At 38.7% G+C, this 27,221-nt stretch overlaps 3 protein-coding genes across 9 annotated transcripts; 1 reads left to right on the forward strand and 2 right to left on the reverse strand.

The window, feature by feature from the left end:
* Positions 1-72: 72 nt before the first annotated feature.
* Positions 73-8,220, reverse strand: LOC128868437 (uncharacterized). Of its 5 annotated transcripts, XM_054110523.1 has the most exons (4): positions 6,346-6,727; positions 6,054-6,262; positions 2,272-5,923; positions 73-2,213 (listed from the first exon to the last, which is right to left on the reverse strand). In XM_054110523.1, exons 3-4 carry the CDS (start codon positions 5,794-5,796, stop codon positions 726-728), a joined length of 5,013 nt encoding a protein of 1,670 aa, XP_053966498.1. In that variant the 5' UTR covers positions 5,797-5,923; positions 6,054-6,262; positions 6,346-6,727; the 3' UTR covers positions 73-725. The 5 variants fall into 5 exon arrangements, with proteins under 5 accessions (XP_053966498.1, XP_053966502.1, XP_053966500.1 ...); XM_054110527.1 differs by lacking the exons at positions 6,054-6,262; positions 6,346-6,727 and adding an exon at positions 8,199-8,220; XM_054110525.1 differs by lacking the exons at positions 6,054-6,262; positions 6,346-6,727 and adding an exon at positions 7,175-7,470.
* On the forward strand, positions 7,903-16,525 carry LOC128868439 (zinc finger FYVE domain-containing protein 9). Of its 3 annotated transcripts, none has more exons than XM_054110531.1 (10): positions 7,903-8,040; positions 9,232-10,330; positions 10,445-12,242; positions 12,311-12,613; positions 12,677-13,188; positions 14,371-14,644; positions 14,873-15,119; positions 15,183-15,303; positions 15,375-15,551; positions 15,610-16,525. In XM_054110531.1, the coding sequence occupies exons 2-10, from the start codon at positions 9,263-9,265 to the stop codon at positions 15,760-15,762; spliced, it is 4,653 nt and encodes a 1,550-aa protein (XP_053966506.1). In that variant the 5' UTR covers positions 7,903-8,040; positions 9,232-9,262; the 3' UTR covers positions 15,763-16,525. The 3 variants fall into 3 exon arrangements, with proteins under 3 accessions (XP_053966506.1, XP_053966503.1, XP_053966505.1); XM_054110528.1 differs by lacking the exon at positions 7,903-8,040 and adding an exon at positions 8,415-8,740; XM_054110530.1 differs by lacking the exon at positions 7,903-8,040 and adding an exon at positions 8,415-8,537.
* A 5,475-nt stretch (positions 16,526-22,000) lies between these two features.
* On the reverse strand, positions 22,001-23,404 carry LOC128867092 (E3 SUMO-protein ligase ZBED1-like). Its single transcript, XM_054108190.1, has 2 exons — positions 22,247-23,404; positions 22,001-22,189 (listed from the first exon to the last, which is right to left on the reverse strand). The coding sequence occupies exons 1-2, from the start codon at positions 23,402-23,404 to the stop codon at positions 22,001-22,003; spliced, it is 1,347 nt and encodes a 448-aa protein (XP_053964165.1).
* Between the last annotated feature and the right edge of the window lie 3,817 nt (positions 23,405-27,221).

The following is a 27,221-nucleotide window of genomic DNA, read 5'->3' on the forward strand; positions in this document are numbered from 1 at the left end:
ATTATTGCTTTGATATATTGACAAAAAAATCAAGGTAGATAGTTTTTTTAAGTTATCAATCAGAGTACGTGCTTATGGTGTTTTTTTGCCTACGCTCGGGCCACTATTTAATTTTAAAAGTAATATGCTGCCCAAATAATTAATTATTTATAAAATTACAATACATAAATACTAAAAGCTTGAAATAAGTTCAGAATTGCGAATTGATTAAAACTAAAAACTAAAAACCAGTTTGTGAAAAATAAATTAATTATAATTCGAATGTTATAACTCGCGCTAACATAGATTTATATGTTATGTTTCAACAAAAAGTGATTTTGATATATTCGTTGATTTACTTTATATAAGTAGTCTCTTAATTATCAACACAAAAAAAAAAAAAATGTAGTTACCAACACTTTAAACCCAATCAAGTCCAAATTAAAAAAAAAAAATAACTACCACTTATTTCTTTCGTTTAAATTAAAACATTTAAATTAAAATTAGACTAGCCCATTAATATTTTTAACGTAAACACTGAAAGCGATTTGCTGCAAATAACATCCTAAATAATAAAAGAATCGTTGTTTGCTTAAATGTTTGTCAGTTGCAATGCTCTTCGAAGTTTACATATATTTCATGTTATTCGACACATTTTGGGCAATTTGCCTTTTATAACTGTTTGAAGTGCTACGAAGAATTTGGTAACTTTTAAGCTGTGTGAACTTTTTGTGATCAATACCTCCTTAAAAACGCTTCAACGCAAACGTACGCTTGAGATATAGACATATGGTTCGATGTATCAATTCATACTGTTCTGAATTTTGTACCATACCACCACGCTGTAAACGCAGATTACAAACAATACCTAGCACGTCGACGAAAACGTCAGGAATTTTTGGCAGTTCATTCAGCGCAGGCAAAGGCCATGGAAATGTTTCCTTTTCATCTGCTAAATCGACTGCATTCATCTTTTCAGGAGGATCGAGTTTTTTATCCGTTTCAGTGTACTTAAATGATTCCGTATTGCTCGTCAGGCCTGTAACTCTTTCGCTACTTTCCTTCTGCTGTCGCTGCTGTTCTTGTCGCCGCCTCAGTATGTAATTTACATAGTAGAGGGTATTGCGCGTGAAACTGCTATCAGTGTCGGTCACACCGTTAAGCGTGGCAATAGCGTACTGCGCCTCTGCCACAAACTGATCGGGTAACTCAAAGTCAACTGGACTCAGCAATGCTTGTGCCGCTAATTCACCTCCAGCGCCAGCGCTGCTTTCCCGCTCTTTGCGAGCCTCCGCGGCCATTGTAGTTAGCGAATAGGCGAATGATTGCCTTAACTGGCGCACAGCGTTCAGTATGGCTGTTAGACATCCAGTGCGTCCGATTCCTGCGGAACAATGTATGACCGGCAATGGCTGCACTGCATTGAATATGTCCTGTTGATATAAGTCTATCGCTTGAGCGGACACATGAGAAGCGTGATGTGGCTGTAAAACTGAAATAATGTCATCATCAGCCATGTCGAATGCTTCGAATTCTGATTCGCATTTTCCAAGATTCAGTATATGTAGACAGATGTCGAGTAGTGTATTGATGTCGCGCGGCGAACGGTGGTCAGGCCAGTCGGGATACCAGTAATGGTAGCAATATAACCGATTGATTAGCAATTGAGTACTTCGACTTACACCATCACCACATTCCTCCGCACTCGCCCCTATATTGATGCAATACAATATGACCAGTTTACGTATTGAAAAACCGTTCTTGCGTACGATTCCAATATTTTTGATAACAAAGTAGTTGCCTTGCAGCAATGGCAGAAATAACTGCAGTTCTTCATTCACTTTTGCAAGGTAACACTCGATCCCAACGTGCAATTCAGGTTCAGTCCCGTCATCGGGCAAATGTAGCGGTGGTGGAGTTGTTTCGTTTTGCAGCAAATAGGCGTTGAAGAAGTCCACTGCTTCTGCAGTGGGTACAACGAGCTCATGCCAGCTTGTCGTTATAAGTATTTCGTTTAGTTCGACGGGAAAATAGACGGCACATTTTTGTCGATTGTTTTCGGCGAAATTCGTGAGCATTATGACTTTTTGATAATATGGAACCGTCCCCGCCTTATTACTGGTGGTTTGGAAATATCGGCGTGTATTCTGGTACACCATTAGCCAGAATTCGAAGATCGTGTTCGGCAAGGGTCCCTGAGTAGCGACGTAACATTTAGATGTGTAATCTGGACCCTAAAATAATGGTATGATAATATTTGCTACAACAAATTATGGTTGAGTTGCCGCTTACCTTTATGTAATTTGCATTAATATAGGGTACTTCGTCTGATACGTTGAGCTGCCGTGATATGTGCTCGGCCAACTGTGTGTGCTCTTCGCGAATATCTTCGGCTAATTCTGCTAATTGTTTCCCCTCCTTTTCCAATAGCACCCGTGAATTTTCGTTTGGCAAAATTGTTTTGTAACGATTCTTTGCCTGCGAACCGAAGACCATTGGTTTCTCTTGATGATTTAACGGAAGATCCCAAAACTCTTTATGCAAGTCGCAAAAGATTCGCTTTTGCTCGTCGTCGTCGGGTTGTATCGTTTCCAATACTGGCTGCACAGTGGACAAATAGCGTTCGTCTACTTCACAGTCTTCGGAGGTAGTAACGCGCATTCCTGGTGGCGTCTCAGCCTCTTTATTAGTTCGCACGCTTAGCATGGGCACCGCTTGTTCTGCCAAGCCTTTGTTGTTAGATGCATAGCTGTTGTCGAAAATGTAGTTAAGTTTGATTAGATCGAGCTGATTAAGGGCATTGGAAGCGTTTTGCAACATCTGTATATTGGCCAAGTAGATCTTGAACTCTTCACTTGTGCTTTGCGGTGATAACGGGCGCGTCATAATGTTTCTTACACCAGTACACGAGCACACTGTGCTATCCTGAAAATTAAAGCTGTCCCGACGCATTTCGCCCTGTAAAGACTGGTTACTAGTACCGGTGCCATTGCCACTGTCACAATCCACCGACATGCTGGCGCTAGGCTTCAGATCGGATACGGAGCCGAAACAAACTTGTTTAGCGTTTCGCCGATGCGCTTGATTTAAATCCGCGAAGGGCGTGGAACCACGATTTAGGCTTTCGCTACTGAAAAAACGCCGATGCGGTGTAGGCGGTGCACATGATGGTTTGGAGTGCAGTGCATTCACGTTGGCTTCCTGGGCGCAAGCGTCACCTAAGTACAGACTGCTGCTAGTGTGCACGTGTCGTTCGGTGCCAATGCCGCCAAATGAACTGCCCATATTCAGTGTCAAGCTCTGATTGGAACCGCGTCGCTCTAATAGTCCCCTCTTTGGTGTAGCATTACTCGTCGTATTTTGTGTTGATGTTATGAACGAAGTGGTACGCGTAACTTTGTTTAACGAATGCTGACTAGCATAAGAGTTCAGATTGCCGCATGAAGCTGCTGTTAAGTTTGTGAGCGTTAGACTCTGATTGGAGCCGCGCCGACGAAAGAGGCTTTGTTTAGTGCCTTGTGTCGAAGTAGCTCGGGGATGTGGCTGATTGGTTATGGGTGCGCCGCTCAAGTCTAGATTACAGCTTGATTTCGAGTTAAGGTTTGTTGTGGAGTTGTTCACTGCGGAGCCAAGACTGTAGTTGGAGACGCTTAAGCCACTGCGACAATTACCAAGAAGATTGCTGCAAGAACCGTGCAGATTCAGCGTAAGACTGTGATTAGAGCCGCGCCGCTGGAGCAAATTGGTGGATGAAGCTGATGCGCCCGCTTTGGGGCGCATCGCGACACTAGGAAGTTCCATTGACTTCTGTTTGTGTGGTTGATGCGCTCCAGGTGTACCTGTTGTAGTGGAGAACTCAACTAGTGTTAGGAATTCAGGCAGCGTTTTTAAATTCGTATTTGACGCATGCAAAATAGCGTTATGCTTGTACATGCCGCGATGTGGTGTAAGAGCTAGTGTCGTTACTCCAGGCGCATAAGGTGCGCAAAGTAGCGTTTTGTTATTATCTGTAGGATTTTCATCACCGGCTTCCTCCTGGAGCACTACCACAGTTTCAATATCGACTTGTGGATGATTGAGTAAATCTCCCTCACCAGTGGCAGGACTGCCATAAGCATCTGCAGAGTTTCGGTTGCGGTGATAAGCCGCCAACCACTCGGTAGACGCATTGCTGCTCCCACTACTGCCACCTGTTAGCCGTCGACGTGGTGTGCGAGGAAAACTACTACCACTCAGCGGTGTAGTGCTGCTAGGATATAGGGATTGGGTTTGCAGATGTGAATGTGTAGCGACTACGCCATCGCCGAGCAGTGCTAATTGGGACAGTGAAGTTGATCGGTTACTGGTGGCCGTCGATGGAAGTCGTAAGCTCCGATCACCACCAACCCGCTCGAAACGTGCGCCACTCACGCTACGTGGCATAAACTGTTGAAGGGAAAGACAGCTACGACGAAGCGTCTGAGCGTCAATCTCGTCACAACTCCCATGCGAATCATTTCGCCCCCCGGACGAGACAATTATGGTAAGTTCAGATTCTCGTGCGGCCGAGTCAAGTGACAGCGCTTTCTCTTTGGTGTTTTTGATGGTTGGTGTTTTCGGTTTTGGCGTGGGTGAAGGTGAGGCGGACGCGACCCCGCTTGGTCCTTTCATTGTACAGGGAACATCTGTAATTTTTATAGTCAAGTTATTTTTGTTTTTACGATTTTTCTTACTGTCCACTGCGGTGAACGCTATTGCATTTGGTTTTGCTGCCACTGCGGTTATGCAGTCATCCATGTTCACCTTATCTTGACTATTACTGTTGGAATTGGTGTTTAAATTACTACTACCATAAGCAACTGATTTCTGCCGATCTTTGCTAGCTTCTTTGCTGCGTTGTCTGCTTCGAGTTTGTTGATTGTCACCTGTATCGTCAGATTGCGGATCTAAACCAGATTGTTCACGCACCACTTGGTCGATCTCTGGAAATTTAAAGTAATTGCCATTTTTATATCCCGCTGAGCTAATAACGCCAAGTGGTGAACCAGTCAAATTCAGATTATTTAGCGAAGCCAATAATTTTGGTGAACAGGGTAGACGAGTACCACTGCTACTGCCTCCGGCCATATTTAAGTCGATAATCTTTGGTGAAGCTGAATCAGCGTCCGTTAGCGCGATCGGAGAGCTATTGCCGCTATTCGAGAGCAAATGAGTGTCTCTCCTGTCCGAGACCCCTGATCTAAGAAATGGTTTCGCATTTTCCTTATCTGCTAATGCCGACACACATTCTGAACTGCTGTCCATCGATGCGGACACAACATTTTTTATCAACAATTGCTGAGGTGAACAAGAACGCCGTTCATTGAGAGAAAACCGTCGCAATTTTCTGGACACTATAGGCGAAGTACTACTGGACAATTGTTGTCTAGCTCCTACCAATGAACGCGACGTAGCCGTTTGTGTTGGCGTAGGAGTTTTACGTTGCAGAGCCAATTCCGCTTGTTCAAGCGTTTGTGGAGATTGGCTAGACAGCTCGACTATATCCTCCATGTGCTCCAGTTTGGTGGGTGATGGAAAATCAAAAGTGCCCTGGATAAATTCCAGTGGTGTATAATAAGGCGTGCTTTTGCTGCTACTGATGTCGTCATAGTCAGTCCCTGGATCTGGTGTAGGTGGGGCGTACTCAAAATATGCGCTTCGCGGCTGTTCTGTGTTGATCGGAGTCGGGCAGTTGCTGTTACTGCCGATAGTCCCAGCGGAAGTTGAAGCTGCATGCTGATGTTGGTTTTGCTGCTGCAGCGTTGTCGTTGATCGATTGTTGTTTTTACAATTCTCCATTTTCAATCGGCATAAGTGTAATAAAGATTTATGACTGCAACTGCGACCACAGCTGCTTACTTGTTCTTGACTTCTGATGCCATATTGCGCAAAAGCATGCAATTTGTAATTATTGCAGGAAACGCATCTGCAAATAGGAGAAAATACGAATAAATAAAACAACTAATTCCTTTAGTAGATACAGAAATTTGCTTTGAAAATCAGACAATTAAGCCCTTGGAAAAAAAGAAAAATATATAAATAAATAAAATACTCACTAGTGGTTAGAGGCCTACAATTAATTCATTTCATCAATGATTTGAGCAAGATGAAATCATTGAAAACGCAAACAACGACATTGAAGTTACAGCTAAAATATCTACTCTATTGGCTATTGGCAAGTTTAAAAAACATTACGCTTTCGTTTAATACTGATCTTCTGTAAAGGTCGCAACAGCCAACACAAGTAATAATATTTAATATTCACCTTGTAGTTTATGTCGTGTATTTTATGAAATTGGAAAGGTTAGAATCTAACAATAAGAACTAATTTAAAAAAAGTATTCATACGTTTTTAGTGATTATTATTAGTAGTTCCTGAAATACTTGTCAGATTAAGCTCCATAGGACTCGATGCCTCGTATACTCGGCGAAATGATTCGCATATTTATTTATTGTAGCCAGTATGTACACTGTTCTCTAATATGCCTTAACTTATAATCACACAGATTTGTTTTTCGATGTTATTAAAGTGATTGCCGAAAATTATTTGTTTATAATACGTATCTAGTTCACCAAATAGACGCCAATTATAGCACAGAATGGAAGCTGCGCGCCTTGCGATGTTGGGAATTTTATGTTGGAGCTTGTTGTTATTAAATAAACACGAAACACACAAGAATACAAAAAAAACCAAACTGTAGCAAAAATTACGTTGTCTCAGGCTTCACCTGAGCAAGTTTTGTGAGTGTTGCTATTTTTATTTACACATTCCCCTAATTGCTTTCCACGCGGAAACTCTGTAGAGGTGTAAGAGCGAGTGGCCAGTGTGAACAGCATATTGTGCAGTGTAGCGGAAGGACTTTCACCATCCACAATTAGACATAACATATAAAATAGCTTCATTTCTATTTTTGTATAGAGGCAGGGGAATTGGCACTTTCTTTCTCCGTACACCATGAATAATGATTTGTATTATTTATACCATGCTATACCACCGCAACTTCTTTTTCGCTCGGACTAGTTTCTATTTTCGCATTTTCTACTTTTTATGTATATGGTATATATTTATTTTGAGTTTCTTTCTGCGTTTTATATTTCACCTAAGTCGTCACATCTGCATTTACTTGGGCTATCTTCAAAATGAATGTCTGTCTGATTTAATGCTTATTTCTCATACCCATTATTCGTATCAATCCAGACGCTTCAGATTCCGGACTGGTAAATTCCATGTTGCTGTCCAAGAAAAATACATAAATAGACTTCGGAATTGACTGATTTAGTTTTGGTCAAGCGTTAATCCAGCTTCTGTTAACCGTTTTCCAAATACGTCACCAAATGTATAAATTAATTTTATAATTCAACACTGAAAGAATTTAGTTAAGAAAAGTTCAGGTAATGATTTATCTTGCTTATTTGTTGGATGGCGTATTTAAGAGGAGCAGTAGCGAAAAATCACTAATATACACAATAGTGAACTAAATTCGTTGCACAGAGTATCTAGATACAAATCGAAGAGTTACCAAGGCAAAAGAAAAAATAAAAGTATCTGTATCTTGACAGTTATGCTAGTTAGAGATGCAATCGAGGTATTCGGTATTGAAGAAACATGCAAAATTTATTCATATACATACAATATATGCCCGTTGTTATAGACGTGAGATAAAACATAATTTATTTGCACCCAAACTTTAATTTAAAAACAGATGTTAAATTTTTGGTAATAAACATGATAAGACCAACTATTACCTAAAATGAGACTAAACAGAGCCATCCACATGAAATAAAAATATAACTACACGCAAGGAACAAAAATAAATAAGTTCACCCTGTGCCAGCTGATTCCTGATTATAAACTTGGAAGTGGAGTAGCAGGTTGATTAGAATCGGAAGCCCACCGTTATTACTGTTTAGTATTTATATTAAATAATAAGCTACGGTTTTACGAAATCTCTACGGTGTATTAAAATTATCGACATCCAGTTGAGAAAGTCTCGCATCACTTTTAATATATTTTTTATGCTCGCGTTCACATATTCAAAAAGGGTAATAATCTATGAGTTTTCCTTTTCGCTTTTAATATAATTGTTTTTGTTTATGTCCAATTTATTACATTTTGCACACTTTTTCGCAATAAAGCATATGTTCCAAAATCACGTTCACCTCATTTAAACTTAAAACGCTCTTTAATGTATAAAACATACACTTAAAACACTAAAACTGCTTTTAATTTTTTGTGATTAAGTGATTATAAGAAATAGTCTGTAAATAAAACAACTGTAAACAAAACTCTGCAATTACGTGAGCTCAATAACTGATCCAATCAAATTAACTCAATAGCTCCTTTTTCATTAATACATACTTTTTAGTGGGTTGTTAAACCGGTATTATTGTTATTATTATAGTACTAAAAAATTACAACCCGGCATCTTTTTATCTGCAGATACAAGTGCATTTTTTGTTTAAAAACGTAAAATTTTGGAAATTAATTTGTTAAGCGATATTCGGCAGCTCACAATTAAATATCGCGAACCAATTGTTTGGTATGTGACCGCTATTAACATTCCTTATTAAGAGATCGTATAAAGCAAGTGGATCCTTTTGCTTTGGCTAGATAACGATTACTTGCTCGAACAGTTTGTAAGCAATGCAGAGGCCTTTGTAATGTTTGATAATTCGCACAGTTGAGTGTGTTGGAAAATTTATAAATAATAGAAAAATTCAGAAGATGATTCATCCAAAAAAGGTATATTGGTTGGCAGATAAGTTGCACGATAATTTCTGGACTAGTAAATCCTGCGTGAATCCATGTGTGTAAAATATATGCTGCACAAAAATCATATTGACATAATTTTTGGCTTTTTGCTGCAGCGGTATGTGTGTAGGGGAGCAGTGGGCTAACCGCTGCAACGACTTGGTGCTTACATCGCCTATTTGCGACTTTTCGTTGAAATGTGCAGTTGTATGTGTACATAGTTTGCAAAACTGATTAACACCATAGATTTGATAGTCTTGCGATTAATTACATTTTTCCCTTTATACACGTTCTCCGACGAAGTTTCTCTAATATTAGATCTATTATCATTATAAAGAAGTGATTTTGTGAAATATACCTGTATTATTTAATGTATAGCTATATATTTGACATTGTTTCTGAATTGACGTTCCAAACAAAGCCCCAAATTGAGTAATTTCTTTATGATATTGAAATTTTGAAACGATTTGGACATTTTTTAGTTTAAATGGCAACAACGAACAAAACGCTAAAATGGATCTAGTGGATATAGATCAAGTTTTAGATAATTTGGAATTGCGGGAGGCCGCTGACGAACATAAAAGAACTGCTTCAGCTGCAAATGCGCCCGAAGCAGAAAATACGGCGGAATCTTTAAGCAATGCAAATAAAGGTGATAATGCTGCTGCTATTGGCAGTATAAATGTCACGTCTCACAAAAGCGGGTTTGTAGGTGTTTCCCAAGTATTCAACAGTTTGGATGACTATCAGAAAAATGTGGAGTCATTAGAATCTGCGCCAGCGCAGCGTTATGACGAAGAATGTCGACTCATTTCAAATAACATGAATACGGGGCAGGAACTAGACACAACCAACAAGGAAGAAGATACTGATGCTGCAGTATATTCAGGAAACTCAATAGCAACTTTGCAAAAAGCAACGAATAATGAAACGGTTGTGAATTCATTTGACGCTTTCACTAATAGTCGTACAACACTAGCACATAGCAAAGTTTACGATGAAGAAGTCGAGGATGAAGAAGAAGCCAGCGATGACATACATAAATTCACAGAAAATTCTAAACATTTACGGAGTATTGGTTATGAGGTGAACGAAGCAGCTGATAACAGTCCTCTTTCGTCTGATTCGTTAACAACCTCGTCGTCATCGACTTTCTCATCAGGTCCGTCTCCTGGAATAGTATCCACTACCGACGAGCATTCTGCCCCACTGACACCTGAGGAAGTAAGTGAAGATCGGGATGCACTCTTGCCAGTACATTCGAGCGTTCTGGAACCAGATGGAGATGATGAAGACGATGATGATGATAAGAAGGTAGAGGGAACGATTGATGTAGAGTTGCATGAAGATGTAGATGAACGTGATATAGTGAGTGCGCCCCAAGCTGAAAGCACTGCCGGACTAGAAGATATAGCTGTAGGATTATCATCTATATCATTGACTACTGGAAATTCACATCTTAATTTACCGACTGCCTCATCAGTATTGGAAAATATACTAGAAGATTTGTCGGAAACGACGAGTAATTCATTGTTGAGCCAGCAGCTTGACGGGGCTCAGGAAAAGAATCAGGTGCATGAGGTAAGATTTGCTTAAAAAATATAAATTACCTTTTATTTAACTTACTTAGTCCGAAAATATAAATTTTAGTCAGATAACGAACAGTTTTAAAATAGATTTTTGGTATTTCTGTAGGAACCGCCATCAATCTACAATCTCGACAAATCGGTACCTTCAAATGCCGTAAGTGACAACGACATTACTGGCAAACATAAACAAAAAGAACCTGTGGTTCCGGCGCTGAAACAGCAACCTATAAAAGTGTTGCAGCAACCGATTACCTTCGGTTCAACTATGGATGAAATCTCGGATACGGAACTTGATAGCATGTTACAGGAAATGGACATAGATGATGCCAGCGAAGTTGACGATGCATCTAAATTGAATGTTACAAACAGTTGTAGCTCACCACCTCCTCCGCTGCCATCTACAATATCGGTAAAATCAGTAGAAAATATCAAGACAGCCGCTTTAGCAATTCCAATTTTAAATGACAACAAAAGTCACGAATCGGAAAATATGGCCAGTCCAGTACTAAAAAATGCGCACGAGACAGTAGAGGGTTGCGTCGGCAATGATTATCTAAATGCAGATAGTTTTTCTCAGGCATCTACTGTTGAGTTTTCCGAAATACGCGCGCATTCTATAGGAGCAGCACAGGCCGACACCGATATGCCGCAATCGTCCAATTCTGTTGCATCATCGTACACTGGTTCTGAATGTTCCTTGGAAGGTGGCGTCATTGGGGGCGATCGAATAACCGATGAAGAGGAATCGGCAGATACAGAAGAGAATTGTCGAAAAGCTTTAGCAGAAAATGCTGACGACGAAGGCGGCAGTACGGATGAGGGCGCTTACAGCGATGGCGCGGCTCAGCGACCACAACGTCCGACATCACTTAATTTGCCTATATTGCAGTCCAACTTAAATGAAAATGCTGGCCAAACACCGCCGGGAACGCAATCGGTACAGAACATAACGCTCGACATAGATAATACCGTTACGAACGAGCCAAGTACTGGCGTTAGTAATTCTGCTCCAACCCTAACCCCAGATGACGGGGTGACCACTAATGGCGAAGTTGCGGAGGCAACGGGATATAGTGATCCATATGCGGATCTCGGCAAAGTGCCTCCAATTTGGGTGCCAGATAATATGGCTGCCGGCTGCATGCAGTGTCATGCCAAATTCACTATGATTAAGCGTCGTCACCATTGTCGTGCCTGTGGGAAAGTGCTCTGCTCCGTTTGTTGTTCTCAAAAGTTCAAATTGGAGTTCCTCAGCAATACCGCCGAGTCGCGTGTGTGCTTACAATGTTTTCTTATACTTACACAAAGGCAACTGGGTGGTGGCGCTATTGGCAATGAGGTGGGCACAAGCGGATTGGACGATGAAGTCTTAGCAGCAGTTGTAAGTGCTAACTCAGAGTCTAACACAACAGCGGGCCAAATACGCTCACCCAATCCGAACAATCCAATGGAGTACTGCTCCACCATTCCGCCATACAGGCAGGTGAGCGCACAGAATGTACAGCCACCATCTGTTATTGTGCCAGTTGGTGTGCTTAAAAAAGAAGGGAGTAGTTACTCATCGAATTCGTCGAATGGCGGTGGTGATGGCGGCAAGAAAGGTCGTAAACGGAAAAGTGTTATGTTTAGTGATGGTATTGCACCCGGTAGTGACTTGGCTAGCATGGAGCATCAGTGGGCAGATGCCAAGCATGCGCGTCGTGGACCACATCAACATGGGGATAAGTCACGAAGTAGCAGCGGTGTAGCAAATAAACCACCGACGCCGGCGCGTTCTCAACCAAGCGGATCTGGAGGTAATAGTGATGCAACGGCGATTGGTTTGGTGGCATCACTGTTTCGCGGTTCTATACCACCACTGGCTGCAGCGGCAACAATGACAGCTATTCAGAAAGGGGATGAAGGTATAGATATGCAAAATTTATGCAAAAAGAACAGGGGATGATGACTTAATACTTTTCGCTATTCGAAGGTTCTTCTAAATTAGTATCAAGTAATTTGAAAAACTCCACGAGTGGTAGTAAGGCAACCGACGCGGCTGCGGTTTTGCGGACAAAACGCTTACCACCATCCGGTAGCGATGAGAATGGCTGCTTCATTCCACAAGGTGACAACAACTCTTTGCCGCCAATTTGTCTGCGGAAAGCTGAAAGCAATTGTGATTTTGACTATAAAGAGGTTCTTAACAACCAAGAACTTGTTGCACGCTTAGAAAGCGAGACACTTAGATTTGCGCTAGAAAAGAATTTCTTTGTGGATGTGAAAATTTTAAATCGTAAGTACAAAAAAAGTGTTTTTATGAGAACATAGGAGGTAATAAAATTCTCTTATTTTGCAGTAAAATGTTGCATGAATCGAACTGTCATCAACTTCACCACATGTGGTATGCATCATGTTGGCAATGATGAACTGATTATCTTATTGGAATTTGAACCACAAACAAATACGTCCGTTATCAATAAAGACTCTGCGGCGACGGCACCAATACCAAAAGATATTTTTGTTCACCTTTACGAGATCTATCGTGACGCTGAGTTGGGCAATCCCATCGCCGAACTGTCTTATACCAGCCCCCGATCGAGCAATTTTCTAGGCACGCGGGACTATGGCGGTTTCATCTTTATACGCGCCACGTTCCAATGCTTGCAAGGTGTTTTAGTGCCGGAGCAGCCCTTTCTTATAGGCATTCTTATCCACCGCTATGAAGTGCCATGGGCCAAAGTGTTTCCACTACGTCTGATGCTGCGACTGGGCGCACAGTATCGATACTATCCCTGCCCACACATCTCTATACGCAATCGAGAATCGGTTTATGCCGAAATAGCGCAGACAATAATCAATTTCCTAGCGGTGAGTTAAGCTCGAAATTCACTACGCAAAAGGCTTGTCCAACCTATTTCAAAAATACTTGTTCTAATTTTCCCATACACTACACACGTATGACTTCATCAAACACATCATTTTAGGTCTGGTTAGCGATGAGTGTAGGCAGTCACAGTCGCTCGCTCTTTTTCTTTTACTAAATTCCTATTTTACGCAGATGATTTAGAGAAATTTTCGTTAGTTAACGGCTCTTCAGAATGATGGTGTTAAAAAAACGGTTTCTTATATTTGCTTTTCACAATTTAAGTTTTGGTCTATTTCTCATATTACTTTCGTCTATTTCTCATAAACCTTAAATCTCTTTAGAATCGTAGGGTTATCCTAAGCATGTTTTTTACTTAGTGCAATTGGTTATCGGTATTTGTTAGAACGAATAAAATTTAATGGTCTCCAACGCCCTCTTCGTAATTTACCTCCGTTGTTTGGGGAACTAACTATTTATCTAATGCTACTAGTGTTCGATCTATTCGTGAATTCAATGCTATTAGTTATACTGTCTCCCTTGACTTCTTTTTATGAAGCGCAGCTTTTTTGAATCTTTTGAATTCCATATTTTTAGTTTTTGAAATTGTTACATGTAATCGGTTTTAAGCTTCTTTGTGCTATTCGTAGTAATTTCATGGGCTCAATTAATAAATAAATAACTTTTGCATCAATATAAATATGGAGCAAAGAGCGAAATGAGTAACTTCAACATGGCGGCCAGAAAATCCAAAAAGCAAACAGTCGGTAACAGTCAGTGTTTTTTTTTTAAAGAGTCAATAAGTAATAGTTATTTTTTCACCGATATCTTTTCAGTCTAAAAAAGAGAAAGATAAAAGTTGACCTTTAATGTTTTTGGGTAAAAAAAAATTTAGACTTTGACAGTCAAACATATAAGTTAAATTCTGACTTATTTTTTGGTTAAAAATAAAAGTTAAAATTTCACTTACTATCATTTTTTTGGTAAAAAATTAAATTACTATTATTTTTTTGTTTAAAAATAAAAGTTAAAATTTCACTTATTTTTCGGTAAATAACTACTATTTTCCATCGCCGAAATTTTTGCCTGGTTTGATAAGCCACTTGAGTAGCGAATTTCACGCTTAATACGATTTCGTTGTGATCGGTTTTAAGCCTGTGTATGAACAATTTTTATATGCATTTTAGGATTTCCGAAATTATTCATATACGTTGCCCTGCATCAAGGGCATGTACATACATATGGAAGACAGAAAGCCAACGGTAATGATACCACGCAATCGTCAAGATGACGTTATTAAAGCAATCAAAAACGCCAGTGATCATATATTAGCTTTTGGTGGGAATTTTTCGAAAACAGCAGATGGACATTTGGTATGCATGCAAAATGTTAATGATATGGGCACTGAAATGTACGCATATTCAACACATGCCATCAATATACACGGACAGCCGCGCAAAGGTGAGTCAGACCTTTTGAGTTGCATGAGAGAAGCTTTGTTAGCGAATTAGGTTTGTCATTCACATAAGAAAGTGGCGACATAAAGAAAAAAGTGCCTTAGCAGATAATCCCATTTTGCACAAATCATTTGGGAACAGAATAGCTTAGTAAAATTTGAAATTTCTTCGAGCAAACAAAAAAATCATATCAAATAAATAAGCCACTTTTATTATTTCTTTGCTTTAACAGTCACTGGCGCTAGTTTTTTTGTGCTGAATGAGTCTCTAAAAAGTACGAGTGGTCTTACTGGAAAATGCAGCATCGTTGAAGATGGTTTAATGGTGCAAGTATTGCCCAGTAAAATGGAAGAAATTCGAAATTCGCTACAGAATCAAAAAGATGTTGAAATAATATGCGGTCCGGTGGATGCCGATGATCAGCAAACTGAGGTTGTGAGCATCAAATGGGTAGAGAATGACCGAGATTTTAATGTTGGGTAAATTCGGAAAATTTACAATAAAATGAAGAAATCAATGTTTAATAAATTTCTAATTGGCAGCGTAAAATCACCTATTGATGAAAAATCTATGGAAGGAATCTCCAGTATGCGAGTACACGATAGTTTTAACTATGCGAATGCTAACTACGCTATACGGCTGACAGATATTTATATACTTAAAGTGAGTTCTTATTACCTCGTTTTTGCACTAATTAAACAAAATGAATGTACCATTTTATTGTCTTCGAATAGTATGACGAGTGGTATGTCTCTGCACAGTCTGCTTTAGCAGCCACTTCTATGGACGTAACGCGCATGGCAGGACAAATTGCGCGCAGCGCATGTGTTGCCCTAGTACCGTTTCTTGACCTACTCGTAGCGAGTGACAGTCGGAAGTTAGCTTTACGTGCAACACTTCATCAGGAGAATGTAGGTATCAGTTTAAATGGCAGAATGCAAATTTATTCATACATTTACCGATATGCAGGTCTGCTATGAAGCTGGCACACGCGGCAATAAGCTTCCTCCGCTTTATATGAACGCCTTGGACGACCAACTAATACCCACACTGCACGGCGAGTCGTCCGGCATTGAGGATGCAATAATTTTAGAATTAGTTTTTTACATTTTAAATGTTTAGTCTATTCTATTCTAAATGGGGAACAGTAAGTAAGTGAGTCAGTATTACAAACTGTTAGTGGCAGCGTATTACTGTGACTTTTCTATTGCGTTAGTTTACAATTTTGGCAAAGCGTAAATTGTAACAAGAATGAATTGGTGTTTTGGTTAATGGGTAAAAAATAGCAATTACGCGTTTACTTTGCTGTTACGCTCGCTTAACTATGATCAATGTTTGCCATTGGCGAAGCAAATTGGCAACTAAAATATATATATACATATATACAACAGCCTGTGTAGTTATAAAATATTGACGCTCAATTAGAGAAGACATTTTGGAGTTGAGTTTAGTATACCTATGTATACTGAATATGTTTAGTTTTCGCTTGAAATAAGGCCGCTTTTAAAGAGTCCTGTGGATAAACGGAACAAATGCATATATACTAACTAACATTCATATGTGTATATAATATATATGAGTAGTTAAGATGGTTATAGCTCTGTTGTATGCAACTTGTTTTTAGTGTAAAGAGAAAAATATGTAAGCTTGTAACTAAAAAGATTTACAACTAACGAAATGTATTCGCATTTTATTTTAGACCTAATTTCTTTTTTTCATTTTTTTTTAATTTAATTTTTTTTCATTTTCAATTTTTTGTTAATTTTTAATTTTTTTTATTAATTTTTCAATAGTTTTTTATTTATTTTTATTTTGTTTTGTTTACTTTTTTGAGAAATAAAGTACCTACCTATTAGCAATTACATATACAAATTATGATAGTACATACATATAAAGCAAAAATAGTTGTTTTCTTGTCAGTCATTTTAAATAAAATTATATGCGAGTATATAGGACTTTCACATAGAGAAGCGACTGATGTCAAACGACAATGGCAGGTTACATGACTGAGAAACTTGTTGCTTGAAATGATGTACATATTTTGAACGACTTAGTTGTCTTTCCTCTAGATTTTTCTAGTGGGGCTTGTTGAAGTCACAGGTAGGTATATGCCAATAAGCTACAACTGACCGACTCCGTCCACAAAGTCAGTGGATCTACGTAGTAGGGCTTTATCATCGTCCGAAGCCGCAATGGAGTTGTGAACTATGTCATATGAGATTTTGAAATAGAAAAATATATTCATCAATACTTCTCACACAGATTATTTTATACAATATTAGATTTTATTGAGAAACTCCATAGTAGTCCGTATTTATTGATTTGTACTACTGTGGGCAAAAAGTAAGGTGAATTTATTTGTCAAAGTTCGCGGGATTAAAATTTCGCTCTAGTTATTTTTTTCATGAGTTGGCATCACTGTTAATAACATTTGGGCCAACTTTCATGTGAATGTTATCAGTAATATATTTACGCTTGTGTTTACCAAACGGCCAAGAGTGCATTTTTCGATTTTTACAATGTCTGATTTGATTGAGCAGAGAAGTGCCATCAAATTTTGTTTGCGGAATGAAATTTCCGGCTGCGGAAACGTTTAGCATGCAGAAGGCATTTGGTGATTCGACCTTGTCACAGAAAAATTTTTATAAGTGGTACAAAGACTTCAAAGAGGGTCGAGAACGTGTTGATGACTTGGAGCGCTCCGGACGACCACCGACGTCAACAGATGACCAACACGTCAATAAAGTGAAGGAGTTAGTGCTCAAAAATCGTCGGTTGACTGTTAAAGACCTTACTGATATGATCGGAATATCAGAAGGATCTGTGAAAACCATTTTGAAAGACCATTTGGGCCTACGAAAAGTCAAATCTCGTTTGGTACCGAAAACTCTCAATTTCTTGGAAAAAAGTCGCCGCGTTGATGTGTGTCAAACAATGCTTTCAGACTATCAGGACAAGCTCAAATGCATCATTACGGGAGATGAGACTTGGATTTATGCTTACGACCCTGAAACAACCGACCAATCAAGCGAATATCGTGCTAAAGGCGAGGCCAGACCGAAAAGAGCACATCAAAGTCGTTCAAAAATAAAGGTCATGATGACAGTTTTTTTCGATTTTCGTGGTGTGGTGCACTATGAATTCCTTCCACTTGGTCAAACTGTTAATAAGGAATATTATTTGAGCGTTATGCGTCGTTTACGTGAAGCAATTCGTTTAAAAAGACCAGAATTATGGGCCAAGAACTCTTGGTTTTTGCATCACGATAATGCACCGTCTCACACTGCACTCGTTCTTCGTGACCATTTCTCCAAAAATTCCACGCATATCGTTCCGCAACCACCGTATTCGCCTGATTTGGCTCCGTGTGACTTCTGGCTATTCCCAAAACTCAAGAGACCACTCCGGGGAACGCGACTCGAGTCGATTGAGGAGATAAAAGCTGAATCGAAGAAGGTGCTGATGGCTATATCGGAAATGGACTATTTGGCATGTTTCGGGGATTGGAAAAATCGTTGGCATAAGTGTATTTCATCGAGAGGGGATTATTTTGAAGGGGATGAAATTGATTTACAAGAATAAATAAAGATTTTTCATTTTACAAACAAATTCACCTTACTTTTTGCCCACAGTAGTATAGCATAAAATATTCATCATACATGCTTTGGCCGGTTATGATTGTACGTTGTTCTGGTAGCATAGACTCAACTGTCGGGGGACAATATCAAGACGCTCGTCACAAATTGAAGTAGAAGGAAGACCCAATCTCCTTCTCGATGTGCATGCGTCGGTCTATTTAAATATGCAATTAGGATTCCACAATCAATCTACGCAAAACAAAAAAATCAGTAGTGGGATTCTGAATATGGTTTTAGCTGAAAATAAAGAACCTCCTATAACTAACATAAGAAAATAATGCAAACAAATGTTTGTTTTATATTAAAGTGTGAAAACTTACGTCCTTTTCTAAAGAATACTCCTGAATATTCAAAAGCAGGTTACCATTTCGAAAGAAGCTTTCTTCCCGATCAGCCAACAAATTTTAGTTGATACTGCAAAAAATTGAGATTGGAACCAGTTTATGACATTTTGTTGAATCATGTTCAGAAACTATCTGAATTGAAATTTTTTCTTCCCCTAACAAAGTAGGATTAATAATCAGTTTTAGAGTGCGCCCACAAATTCATGGATTTTATCATGAAACTACAATCTTTATGTTATTCTTTCAATATTCACTAGTTACCGACTGGTTCATTATATCCTTATAGCGACAGTTTACTTCAAATATCGTGATGTGATGTACCATGAACCTCTTTCACTTAACTAAAATGTAGACCTTGTTAACATTTGGCAAAAAGATGCTAGATTTATGGCGAGATAAGATTTGTGATTTTTACATCGCAATAGTTCGCATATAACGGGTGATCTTTTAGCTATTATCTTTTTTAAACAGTTGGTTTAAACAGCTGACGCACGTTTCGCGTTTTGTTTCATTGTCAAACATCTTCAATTTGGTCTATAATTTAACCATGAATCGTCTTACAAACGAACAACACTTGCAAATGATTCAATTTTATTATAAAAATGCGTGTTCTGTTAAGAAAGTTTATCGCGCGCTTCTTCCATTTTATGGTCTGTTTAATCCACTGAAGCGGCTATTCGAGCTATTGTGACTAAATTTAGAACCAAATTTACATTATTGGACATCAAACCACCAACACGCTCACGTAGAGTGCGAACTGGAAAAAATATCGCAGCTGTATCGGCCAGTGTTAATGATGACCATCAATTATCGATTCGTCGCCGTTCGTAGCAATTGGGCCTCTGTTACTTAACAACGTGGGAAATTTTGCGAAAGGATTTAGGTATGAAGCCTTTCAAAATACAGCTGGTGCAAGAATTGAAGCCGAACGACCTACCGCAACGCAGAATTTTTGGTGAATGGGCTCTTGGAAAGTTGGCCGAAGCTCATTTTTGGATCAATGTGTACGTAAATAAACAGAATTGTCGATTTTGGAGTGAAGATCAGCCAGAAGATTTGTAAGAGCTACCAATGTATCCAGAAAAGGTCACAGTTTGGTGCGGTTTATGGGCTGGAGGAATCATTGGACCGTACTTCTTCAAAGATGCTGCGAATCGTAACGTAACTGTGAATGGTGAGCGCTACCGTGAAATGATATCCAACTTTTTTTTGCCCAAAATGCAAGAGCTTGACTTGCATGACATGTGGTTTCAGCAAAACGGTGCCACATGCCACACAGCACGGGTAACAATGGACAATGGACACAGCACCCTAACAATTCGCCTCTCAATAATTCGGTGAACATTTTATTTCATATTCGGGACCCGTCAATTGGCCACCCAGATCGTGCGATATAACGCCTTTAGATTATTTTTTGTGGGGCTATGTTAAAGCTCATGTCTATTCAGACAAACCTGCTTCAATTAACGCATTGGAAGACAACATTAAAGCATTTATATGTGAGATACCGGCCGAAACATTGGAAAGAGTATGCCAAAATCGGACTAAGCGGATGGACCGCGACTGCGGTCAACATTTGCATGAAATAATCTTCAAACATTAAATTATGTGGACTGTACTATCGATTTAAATAAAAATTTTATGCATTTTTCTGAATTTTACGGGTTTTTTTTTCAAAAACTTTTCTATAGCTCTTAAAAAATCACCCTTTATTTCTCGTGACTATTCAATATATGATTAATATTGTATGCTTGAAGATATTCAAGTTTCAGTTTTTAGTTTTATAAACGGCTTTGAAGTTGCGTAGGAGAAGCGTAAACTGGGGTATCCACTGCGTATACTTTATTTCGTAGGAGAAAAGTTCAACTGTTTTTGTTGTTTTTATAAAACAGCTGGAAATTGGGGTAAGCACAGGGGGTCCGGTGGCATAATTAGGTTTTAAATTTAAAGTTTTTCAATAACCAAAAAAGTACTTGTGTTCTTTGTAATAGTTATTGGAAAAACTTTTAGTTCCTAATTCTGCTACCGAACACCTTGTATTACCACATATAACTACCTTCAACATCTATTTCTTTAAAACAATTCATTAGATAGTTTCAGGGATATTTTAGGAAACATTTTTAATGGGGCACTATTGACCTTCTATTCGTCACTTCTCTGCTCGCTATCTCTCTGTTTGACTAACTTCACAAAAAATTTACTTGCGAAAGCAACAACAAAGTTATCGAGCAAGATTCGGCGCTAACAAGTATGGCCTAATAAAACTGGTATAACTCAACTATTTTACAAATACATGTAATTTTAGGCAGCTGACCTTATAAATATTTCTCCTAGTAAAAGTAAACAAAATTTTTTTCAAAGCTGGTTATATTCTATTTCCATTGATATGCATATTAATAGAATTCTCATACTCACAGAGTGAGTATAAGAATTTAAAAAATTTTTTCGAAAATTTAGTCCGTTGGAACTTTAAAATTAAATTGATGAGGTAACGGAAAACTGAGTGCAACATTACTATATAAAATCTATAGTTTCATCTGAATATGAATTTACAAAAAATTCTACTATGTAAATCAGTACAAGCTTTTTCTGAGGGACCTTGTGAATGCTTGATATTTTTTAGCATAAACTTGCAGATAACGTTTACACTTACGAGCTTTATTTGTTGTGTTTTCAATGACTTCGAAAACTTTATCTCGCCCAAAAGATGGAATTAACTCGTGTGATGATTTATTACGATTTTCGACGTGGATTATCGAGACAGGAGTGCATTGTAGAGCTGGGAATCCATCGATGGTTGCTCCACTCGATATTTTTTCCATCGATGGAAAAAACCATCGATACTATCGATGGTTCCATCGAAAATTTAAACGAGTTATTCAACATATATATTTTGGTGTCGTTTTTGCAATATTACAAAGTTTCAAATATTCAAAAAGGGTCAACCAAAAGTATCAGAACTCATGACCTTGTCTATAATCATCGATACGAATTATCTAGCGTATAATTTAACTACTATAAGTTAGCCCTTTATAAATTAATTCCATCGAAAATATATTAAAATGATTTTAGCTTGTAATTTGTGAATGTTCTTTAATATAAAAACAAAATTTATAGTTTCAAGTTAAACTTGAAGATAAAAAAAAGGGTGACTTCTCGTCCTAAGTCCAAAAAACGAAAACAAAAATCTCTCTAAGCAAAAACAAAACAAAAGGCGATTTCCAAACTTAATGCTAATGAGAGGTCCTTATTGTACTATGCAGCGGATAGCTGCTACTCTTAAATACTACAAAACAAAAGGCGATTTCCGAACTTAATGCTAATGAGAGGTTCTTATTTAAAAAAAAAAAAACAATTCGTTCCAATATCACAGTTATTTTAAAGTAGCCATTGATTTTTGTTAATAAAAACCAATGTGTTCACTTGTTTAGGTTTTAAACATGCTCTCCGTTCCGTCACAATATCTCCTGTTTTACTAAATGTGCGCTCTGATTCAGCTGAACTTGCTGGTATACACAAGAATTTTATTGCGCATTGTCCAAGTGCAAATAAATGTTCCTTGTTAATCTGTATTGTAGAAAGTACAATTATGAAAGTTGTTAAAAAAAACTACACTTAACTTACCTGCCAATATTGGAGCGGATCGCTGTCATGAAGAGCATTGCGCTGCTCCATATATTGGCGAATGGTAATAATTGAGTCCGCCCGTGAACTTTTGTTTTTTTCTTTTATTTTTCCTGCCATGCATTTAAATAAAAATGGAGTCTCCTCATTCCTTGGCAGTTCCTCTGTGGAATTTTTAGATCTCACGTCCTGTATTATATTATGAACCTCTCCCTCCAACATCAACATGGCCTGCTGGGCATTTGACGGATTTTGGAAACCCTCCTTTTTGAAGCGTGGGTCAAGAAGAGTTCCAAGGCGTGGTGCTGATCTATTCTCATATGAGAAGAGCCTTTTTTTTACGTTGCTCTGTAAAAACTCGCAAGTTTCTCTCCCTACAGGTGTTAACATCTGCTCATGGAGCTCTTCCAAACTTTGCGATAAGGCCAAAATTGCAGGAGCAATTAATGAAATTGTAACGCCCTTTGCAGCAGACGCATGTTTTGTGGCTTTTTCGAACGGTTCCAAAAGCGAGCACAAGTCCTTCAAAATCCGAAATTGATCCTCTGACAGTGGAATCGGAGCATTATGGCATCTTAAAAGGGTGCCAGTTAGGGGCTCTCTTGTCCGCAACACTCTCTGAATCATTTGTAATGCGCTGTTCCAGCGAGTAGGGACCTCTTGCAATAGAGAGCAAGGATTTTCGGTGCCTTGGGCATCTTTGAACTTTGCATAAGCAATAGCGCTACTCTTAAAATAGGACACTATTCTTTTTGTGATTTTTAAAACGTTTTGCACATTTTCCAGATTTAAAGCATCTTGCACAACAAGATTAAGAGTGTGCGCAAAACACGGTAAGTGTTTCTTTTTCAATAATTCGCACGCTTTAATCATAGATGCTGTGTTGTCGGTCACAATGGTGTGCAGTTTGTCGAACACTTTCCACTCATCGCATATTTCACGCAATGTGTTGGCAATATTTAGACTTGAATGGTTTGTCTCATCCATTAGTGGCTTTGTAGATAGCACTGCCGTCTTAAGCTCGAAATTTAAAATAAAGTGACACGTTACAGTTAGATAACTAACATTTGCACGAGATGTCCATGCATCTGTTGTGATAGCGCACGAGTCAACGGAGTCAAGAATGCCCTTCAATTTCTCCGTCATACTCTCGTTCATATTTTTAATATGCGTGTCCCGCAGAGTTTTTCGACAGGGCATGACGTATCTAGGGTCCACCACCCTCATCAAGTTTCTAAGTCCAATATCTTCGACAACGCTAAATGGTTGCAAATCCGTTGCGACCATTGCAGCAATGGTTTTGTCAATTGCTTCCTTTTTGGAAGATGTTGGACCGTAAACGTCTGTCCGTGTAAAATATCGCTCTAACTGAGAAGACGTAGTTTCGTTATTAACTTGCTGGGCAAGAGGGTGGGCCCGTTTTAAGTGCTCTAACAAGTTGGACGTGTTTCCGCTTGCCTTATATTCTTTGCCACAATAATGACATTTTGCAAGTTGTTTGGTTTGCAATTTGTCAAAATGTGTCCACACTGCGGAAATACACTTTTTGCGCTTAGGCTCCGGTTCAGATTTTGAACAAGATGGTTCATTTGATGATGTTGGAGAGGTATCATGATCTTTTTCTAAAAAAAAAAAAAATTCTTAAAAATTGTCCTGTAATTGTTTCTTTTTAAAATGCTTACGGGATGAGGTCAAAAACTTGTCCATTTTACCAGAGGAACTGCCAGGGTACTCTAATAGAATAAAAGTAGACCTCTATGTAAAGAAAGGCAGAAAAAATTAATAATAACAAAATCTTACTATATATTGCAATTTACTTACACACGTGTTGGAACCAAAAAGAAATTCGATATATCGACATCGAAAAATTTCCATCGATTTATCGCACTCCATCGGTTCCATCGATAATATCGATGGTGCCATCGATGGTTTTCCCAGCTCTAGTGCATTGATCAACTTACTTCGCCTTATAGCGTTGGATCACCACATGCAGCCACTTGCGGGATGTATTTCGTGAAGGCCGTCCTAAAACGATTGTTAGGTCATGTTGATATCGCAAGATCATCATGTAATATATCGTGAGATAGAGGCATATTTGGGCATTCGTGGGACCAACATAAATTCAATTGCAAGAGCATTTGATCGCCAAGAATATTTGTTCTTGTTGGATACCACATAAATTGACAATTACCCAAAAAAGTACTCGTGCCGATTGGTGTAAAGAAACATTGATGGTGGTTCAAAGCACGTCTATGACCTCTTAGCAGGCGACGAATTTTGGGTCTTTGCATATGAGTCGGAAACAAAATGGCAAGTTGTTCGCAGAAGAAGCATCTCAAAGAAAATGGTTTTTCAAACCGGTTTTTTCGGAAAATCTATATTAGTAATGTCGCAACTGAACCACTAAAGAAATTTAAAACAGACAATTCTGAGTGGTATACAACTATTTGCCAGAAGTTTTCGAAGAATTAAAGAAAATCAATCGCCGGACACGAATCCTCCTTCACCAAGCCAATGCGAGCTCTCACGAATCGGCTCTCTCACAACACAAGTGAGTTTTTGAGCACTCAAAAGATCTAATTGATGGATCATCTGCCTTCCAGCCCCAATCTGGCACCTGGTGATTTCTTTTTGTTTCCGAAAATCCAAAATAAAATGCGGGGTAAAGTTTTTCAACGCCTGCAGAAGCTGTTGAATCCTTTAACCTAATCGTTTTGGAGGCATCCACTTTTAAGTGGGAAATGTGATTTGAAAATTGGTTCAAGCGAATGCAGAAGTGTATTGACTTTCAAGGAAAATATATATCATGTCAGTCCATAAGTTCGGGAGTTTCTTAAATGTGGTTTTAAAATTAATAAAAAATATGTTTTAAGTATTTATTAATCAATAATTTATTTTCTTTCATTATTTACAATGTCTCCCCAACGTTTAGGCAAATTTTTAATTCCCTGCTCAAAAAATTGTTTGTCCTTGGAGCCAAAATACGCTCCGATATCCCTTTTTATAAATAGCTTCTTTTGAGAAGTAGTTCTTGCTACTCTTATGGGATTGAAGTCCACGGAAAAGGTGATAATCACAAGGTGCAATATCCGGAGAGTATGGTGGATGTGGCATTAGCTCCCATCCGAGCTCGTTCAGCTTGCCTAATGTTTGCCTTGCGGTATGAGGTCTTGCGTTGTCGTGGTGAAACAAAACTTTGCGCCTATTCACTAAAGACGGTCGATTTTTGTTAAGGGCCTCATTCAGGTTTGATAGCTGATGGGAATAATAATCTGCAGTCATCGTCTGGTTTGGTTCCAGAAGTTCATAATAAACAATACCGGTCATATCCCACCAAATAGACAGGAGAATCTTTTTGCGGTGAAGGCCATTGACGTTTGCGAACAGGATTATTGTAAAGGACCCATTTTTCATCACCAGTAACGATGCGGCTCAAAAAACTTTTATTGTCAAGCCGTTGCAGCAGCTGAGAACGCACATTCACTCTCTGCTGAAGGTTGACGACGGAAAATCTTTGCGGAACCCATTTTCTCAGCTTTTGAAACCTTTCCCAGCTGAACCAGGGGCCTGTGAACTGTTCTATGCGATGAATTTAACCTCTGAGCTATCATATCGACTGTGAAATTTGGCTCAGCTTTCACGAGTTCGAGCAAGGTGTCGGAGTTAAAGACTTCAGGATGACTAGCGCGCGGGGCATCCTCCACATCGCAATTACCACTTCGGAATCTTGAAAACCACTTTTGCGCAGTCCTTACACTCACGGTATCCTCTCCGTGAACAGTGTTTATTTCTGCAGCAGCAGTTGTTGCATTTTTACCACTTTTATAAAAAAAATAGAAAATATGCCTATTATAGGCGTTCGAAGATTCCATTTTATTTTTTAACAACACGTGCTTCTATCCGTGATTAAAATCACTTATTGAATGCACAATATATCAATAAATATTATAAATATAAATATTCCGCGAATAATTTTTTGTATGCAAAGATCGTACAAAAGTGAAATTATGGGTGAAATACGCACGAACTTATGGACTGACCTGATACAATATTTGTTAGTTAGTTGTATTATTTAGCTTTGTGTATATTGGGTTTCGGGGCATAAAGGCATAGAAGGAAATGAGACAGTGGATGGAATAGCTAAAGAAAGCGCGAGACTTGCAGGGGATCAAATAAGTCAGGTACATAAACCCTTACGCACAATTCAAAAAGAACTAGAGGAGGACATATTGCGAAAGGTGAAGGCAGATGGCTTAGTCCAACCAATCGCTAAGTTGCCAAGATCATGTGTAAACACGCATATGATGACAGGTATACTAAATCAGTTATATCGTTCGATGGAAGGAACTGTAGAACTCTAGTTAGAGTACTAAAAGGACACGGCCTAGTCGCAGCGAAGGCTTGCAAGCTAAATCTAACTCTTAACGATGTTTGCATTAAATTTAATGAGCCGGGCACAGGAGAAACTCTGGAGCATTTTCTATGTCACTGTCCAGCTCTTTCGAAAACTAGTCTGTACTGGGTGCTCTCAGTTTTGAAAGCCTATAAACTATCTCTCAACTCGAGCTTGAGCGACTCCTAAAATTCACGAACAGCTCACGCATCTTGATGATGCATATTTTCGCTAAAACAAAAAAAAAAAAGGAATCTTATCTGGTATCGCTATGGACCAAAATGGTCTGTGCCAGTATAACCTAACCTATATTATTTTTCATAAAAGTAATTTTCATTATTACATATTTTACTCTCTTCATTATTGGGCGCAAAATACAAAAGGCAACCTTCGTAGAAACCTAGCAACCTATTACATGAACTTGCACAAAAGAAATAGGGAACGCAGATTGCGTATATCCATTTTCCCATATCCAACGCGACGTATTACCCTAAATTCTCTTGATCCAAAATGCAATACTTTCTCATTAGAAGTTTCTCTTCAGCAAAGCCAAACACCCAACTATGTACGTGTAACGAAGGT

This window comes from Anastrepha ludens, chromosome 6, assembly GCF_028408465.1.
Source record: "Anastrepha ludens isolate Willacy chromosome 6, idAnaLude1.1, whole genome shotgun sequence".
Classification (NCBI taxonomy): domain Eukaryota; kingdom Metazoa; phylum Arthropoda; class Insecta; order Diptera; family Tephritidae; genus Anastrepha; species Anastrepha ludens.

Coding starts and splice junctions, on each gene's coding strand:
- LOC128868437 (XM_054110527.1), bottom strand. CDS start 5,796: ATGGAGAATTGTAAAAACAACAATCGATCAACGACAACGCTGCAGCAG. Junction 2,214..2,271: donor TTAATGCAAATTACATAAAG/GTAAGCGGCAAC, acceptor CCATTATTTTAG/GGTCCAGATTACACATCTAA.
- LOC128868439 (XM_054110531.1), top strand. CDS start 9,263: ATGGATCTAGTGGATATAGATCAAGTTTTAGATAATTTGGAATTGCGG. Junction 12,243..12,310: donor TATTCAGAAAGGGGATGAAG/GTATAGATATGC, acceptor CGCTATTCGAAG/GTTCTTCTAAATTAGTATCA. Junction 15,552..15,609: donor CAACACTTCATCAGGAGAAT/GTAGGTATCAGT, acceptor ACCGATATGCAG/GTCTGCTATGAAGCTGGCAC.
- LOC128867092 (XM_054108190.1), bottom strand. CDS start 23,404: ATGAACGAGAGTATGACGGAGAAATTGAAGGGCATTCTTGACTCCGTT. Junction 22,190..22,246: donor ATCCGCTCCAATATTGGCAG/GTAAGTTAAGTG, acceptor TCTACAATACAG/ATTAACAAGGAACATTTATT.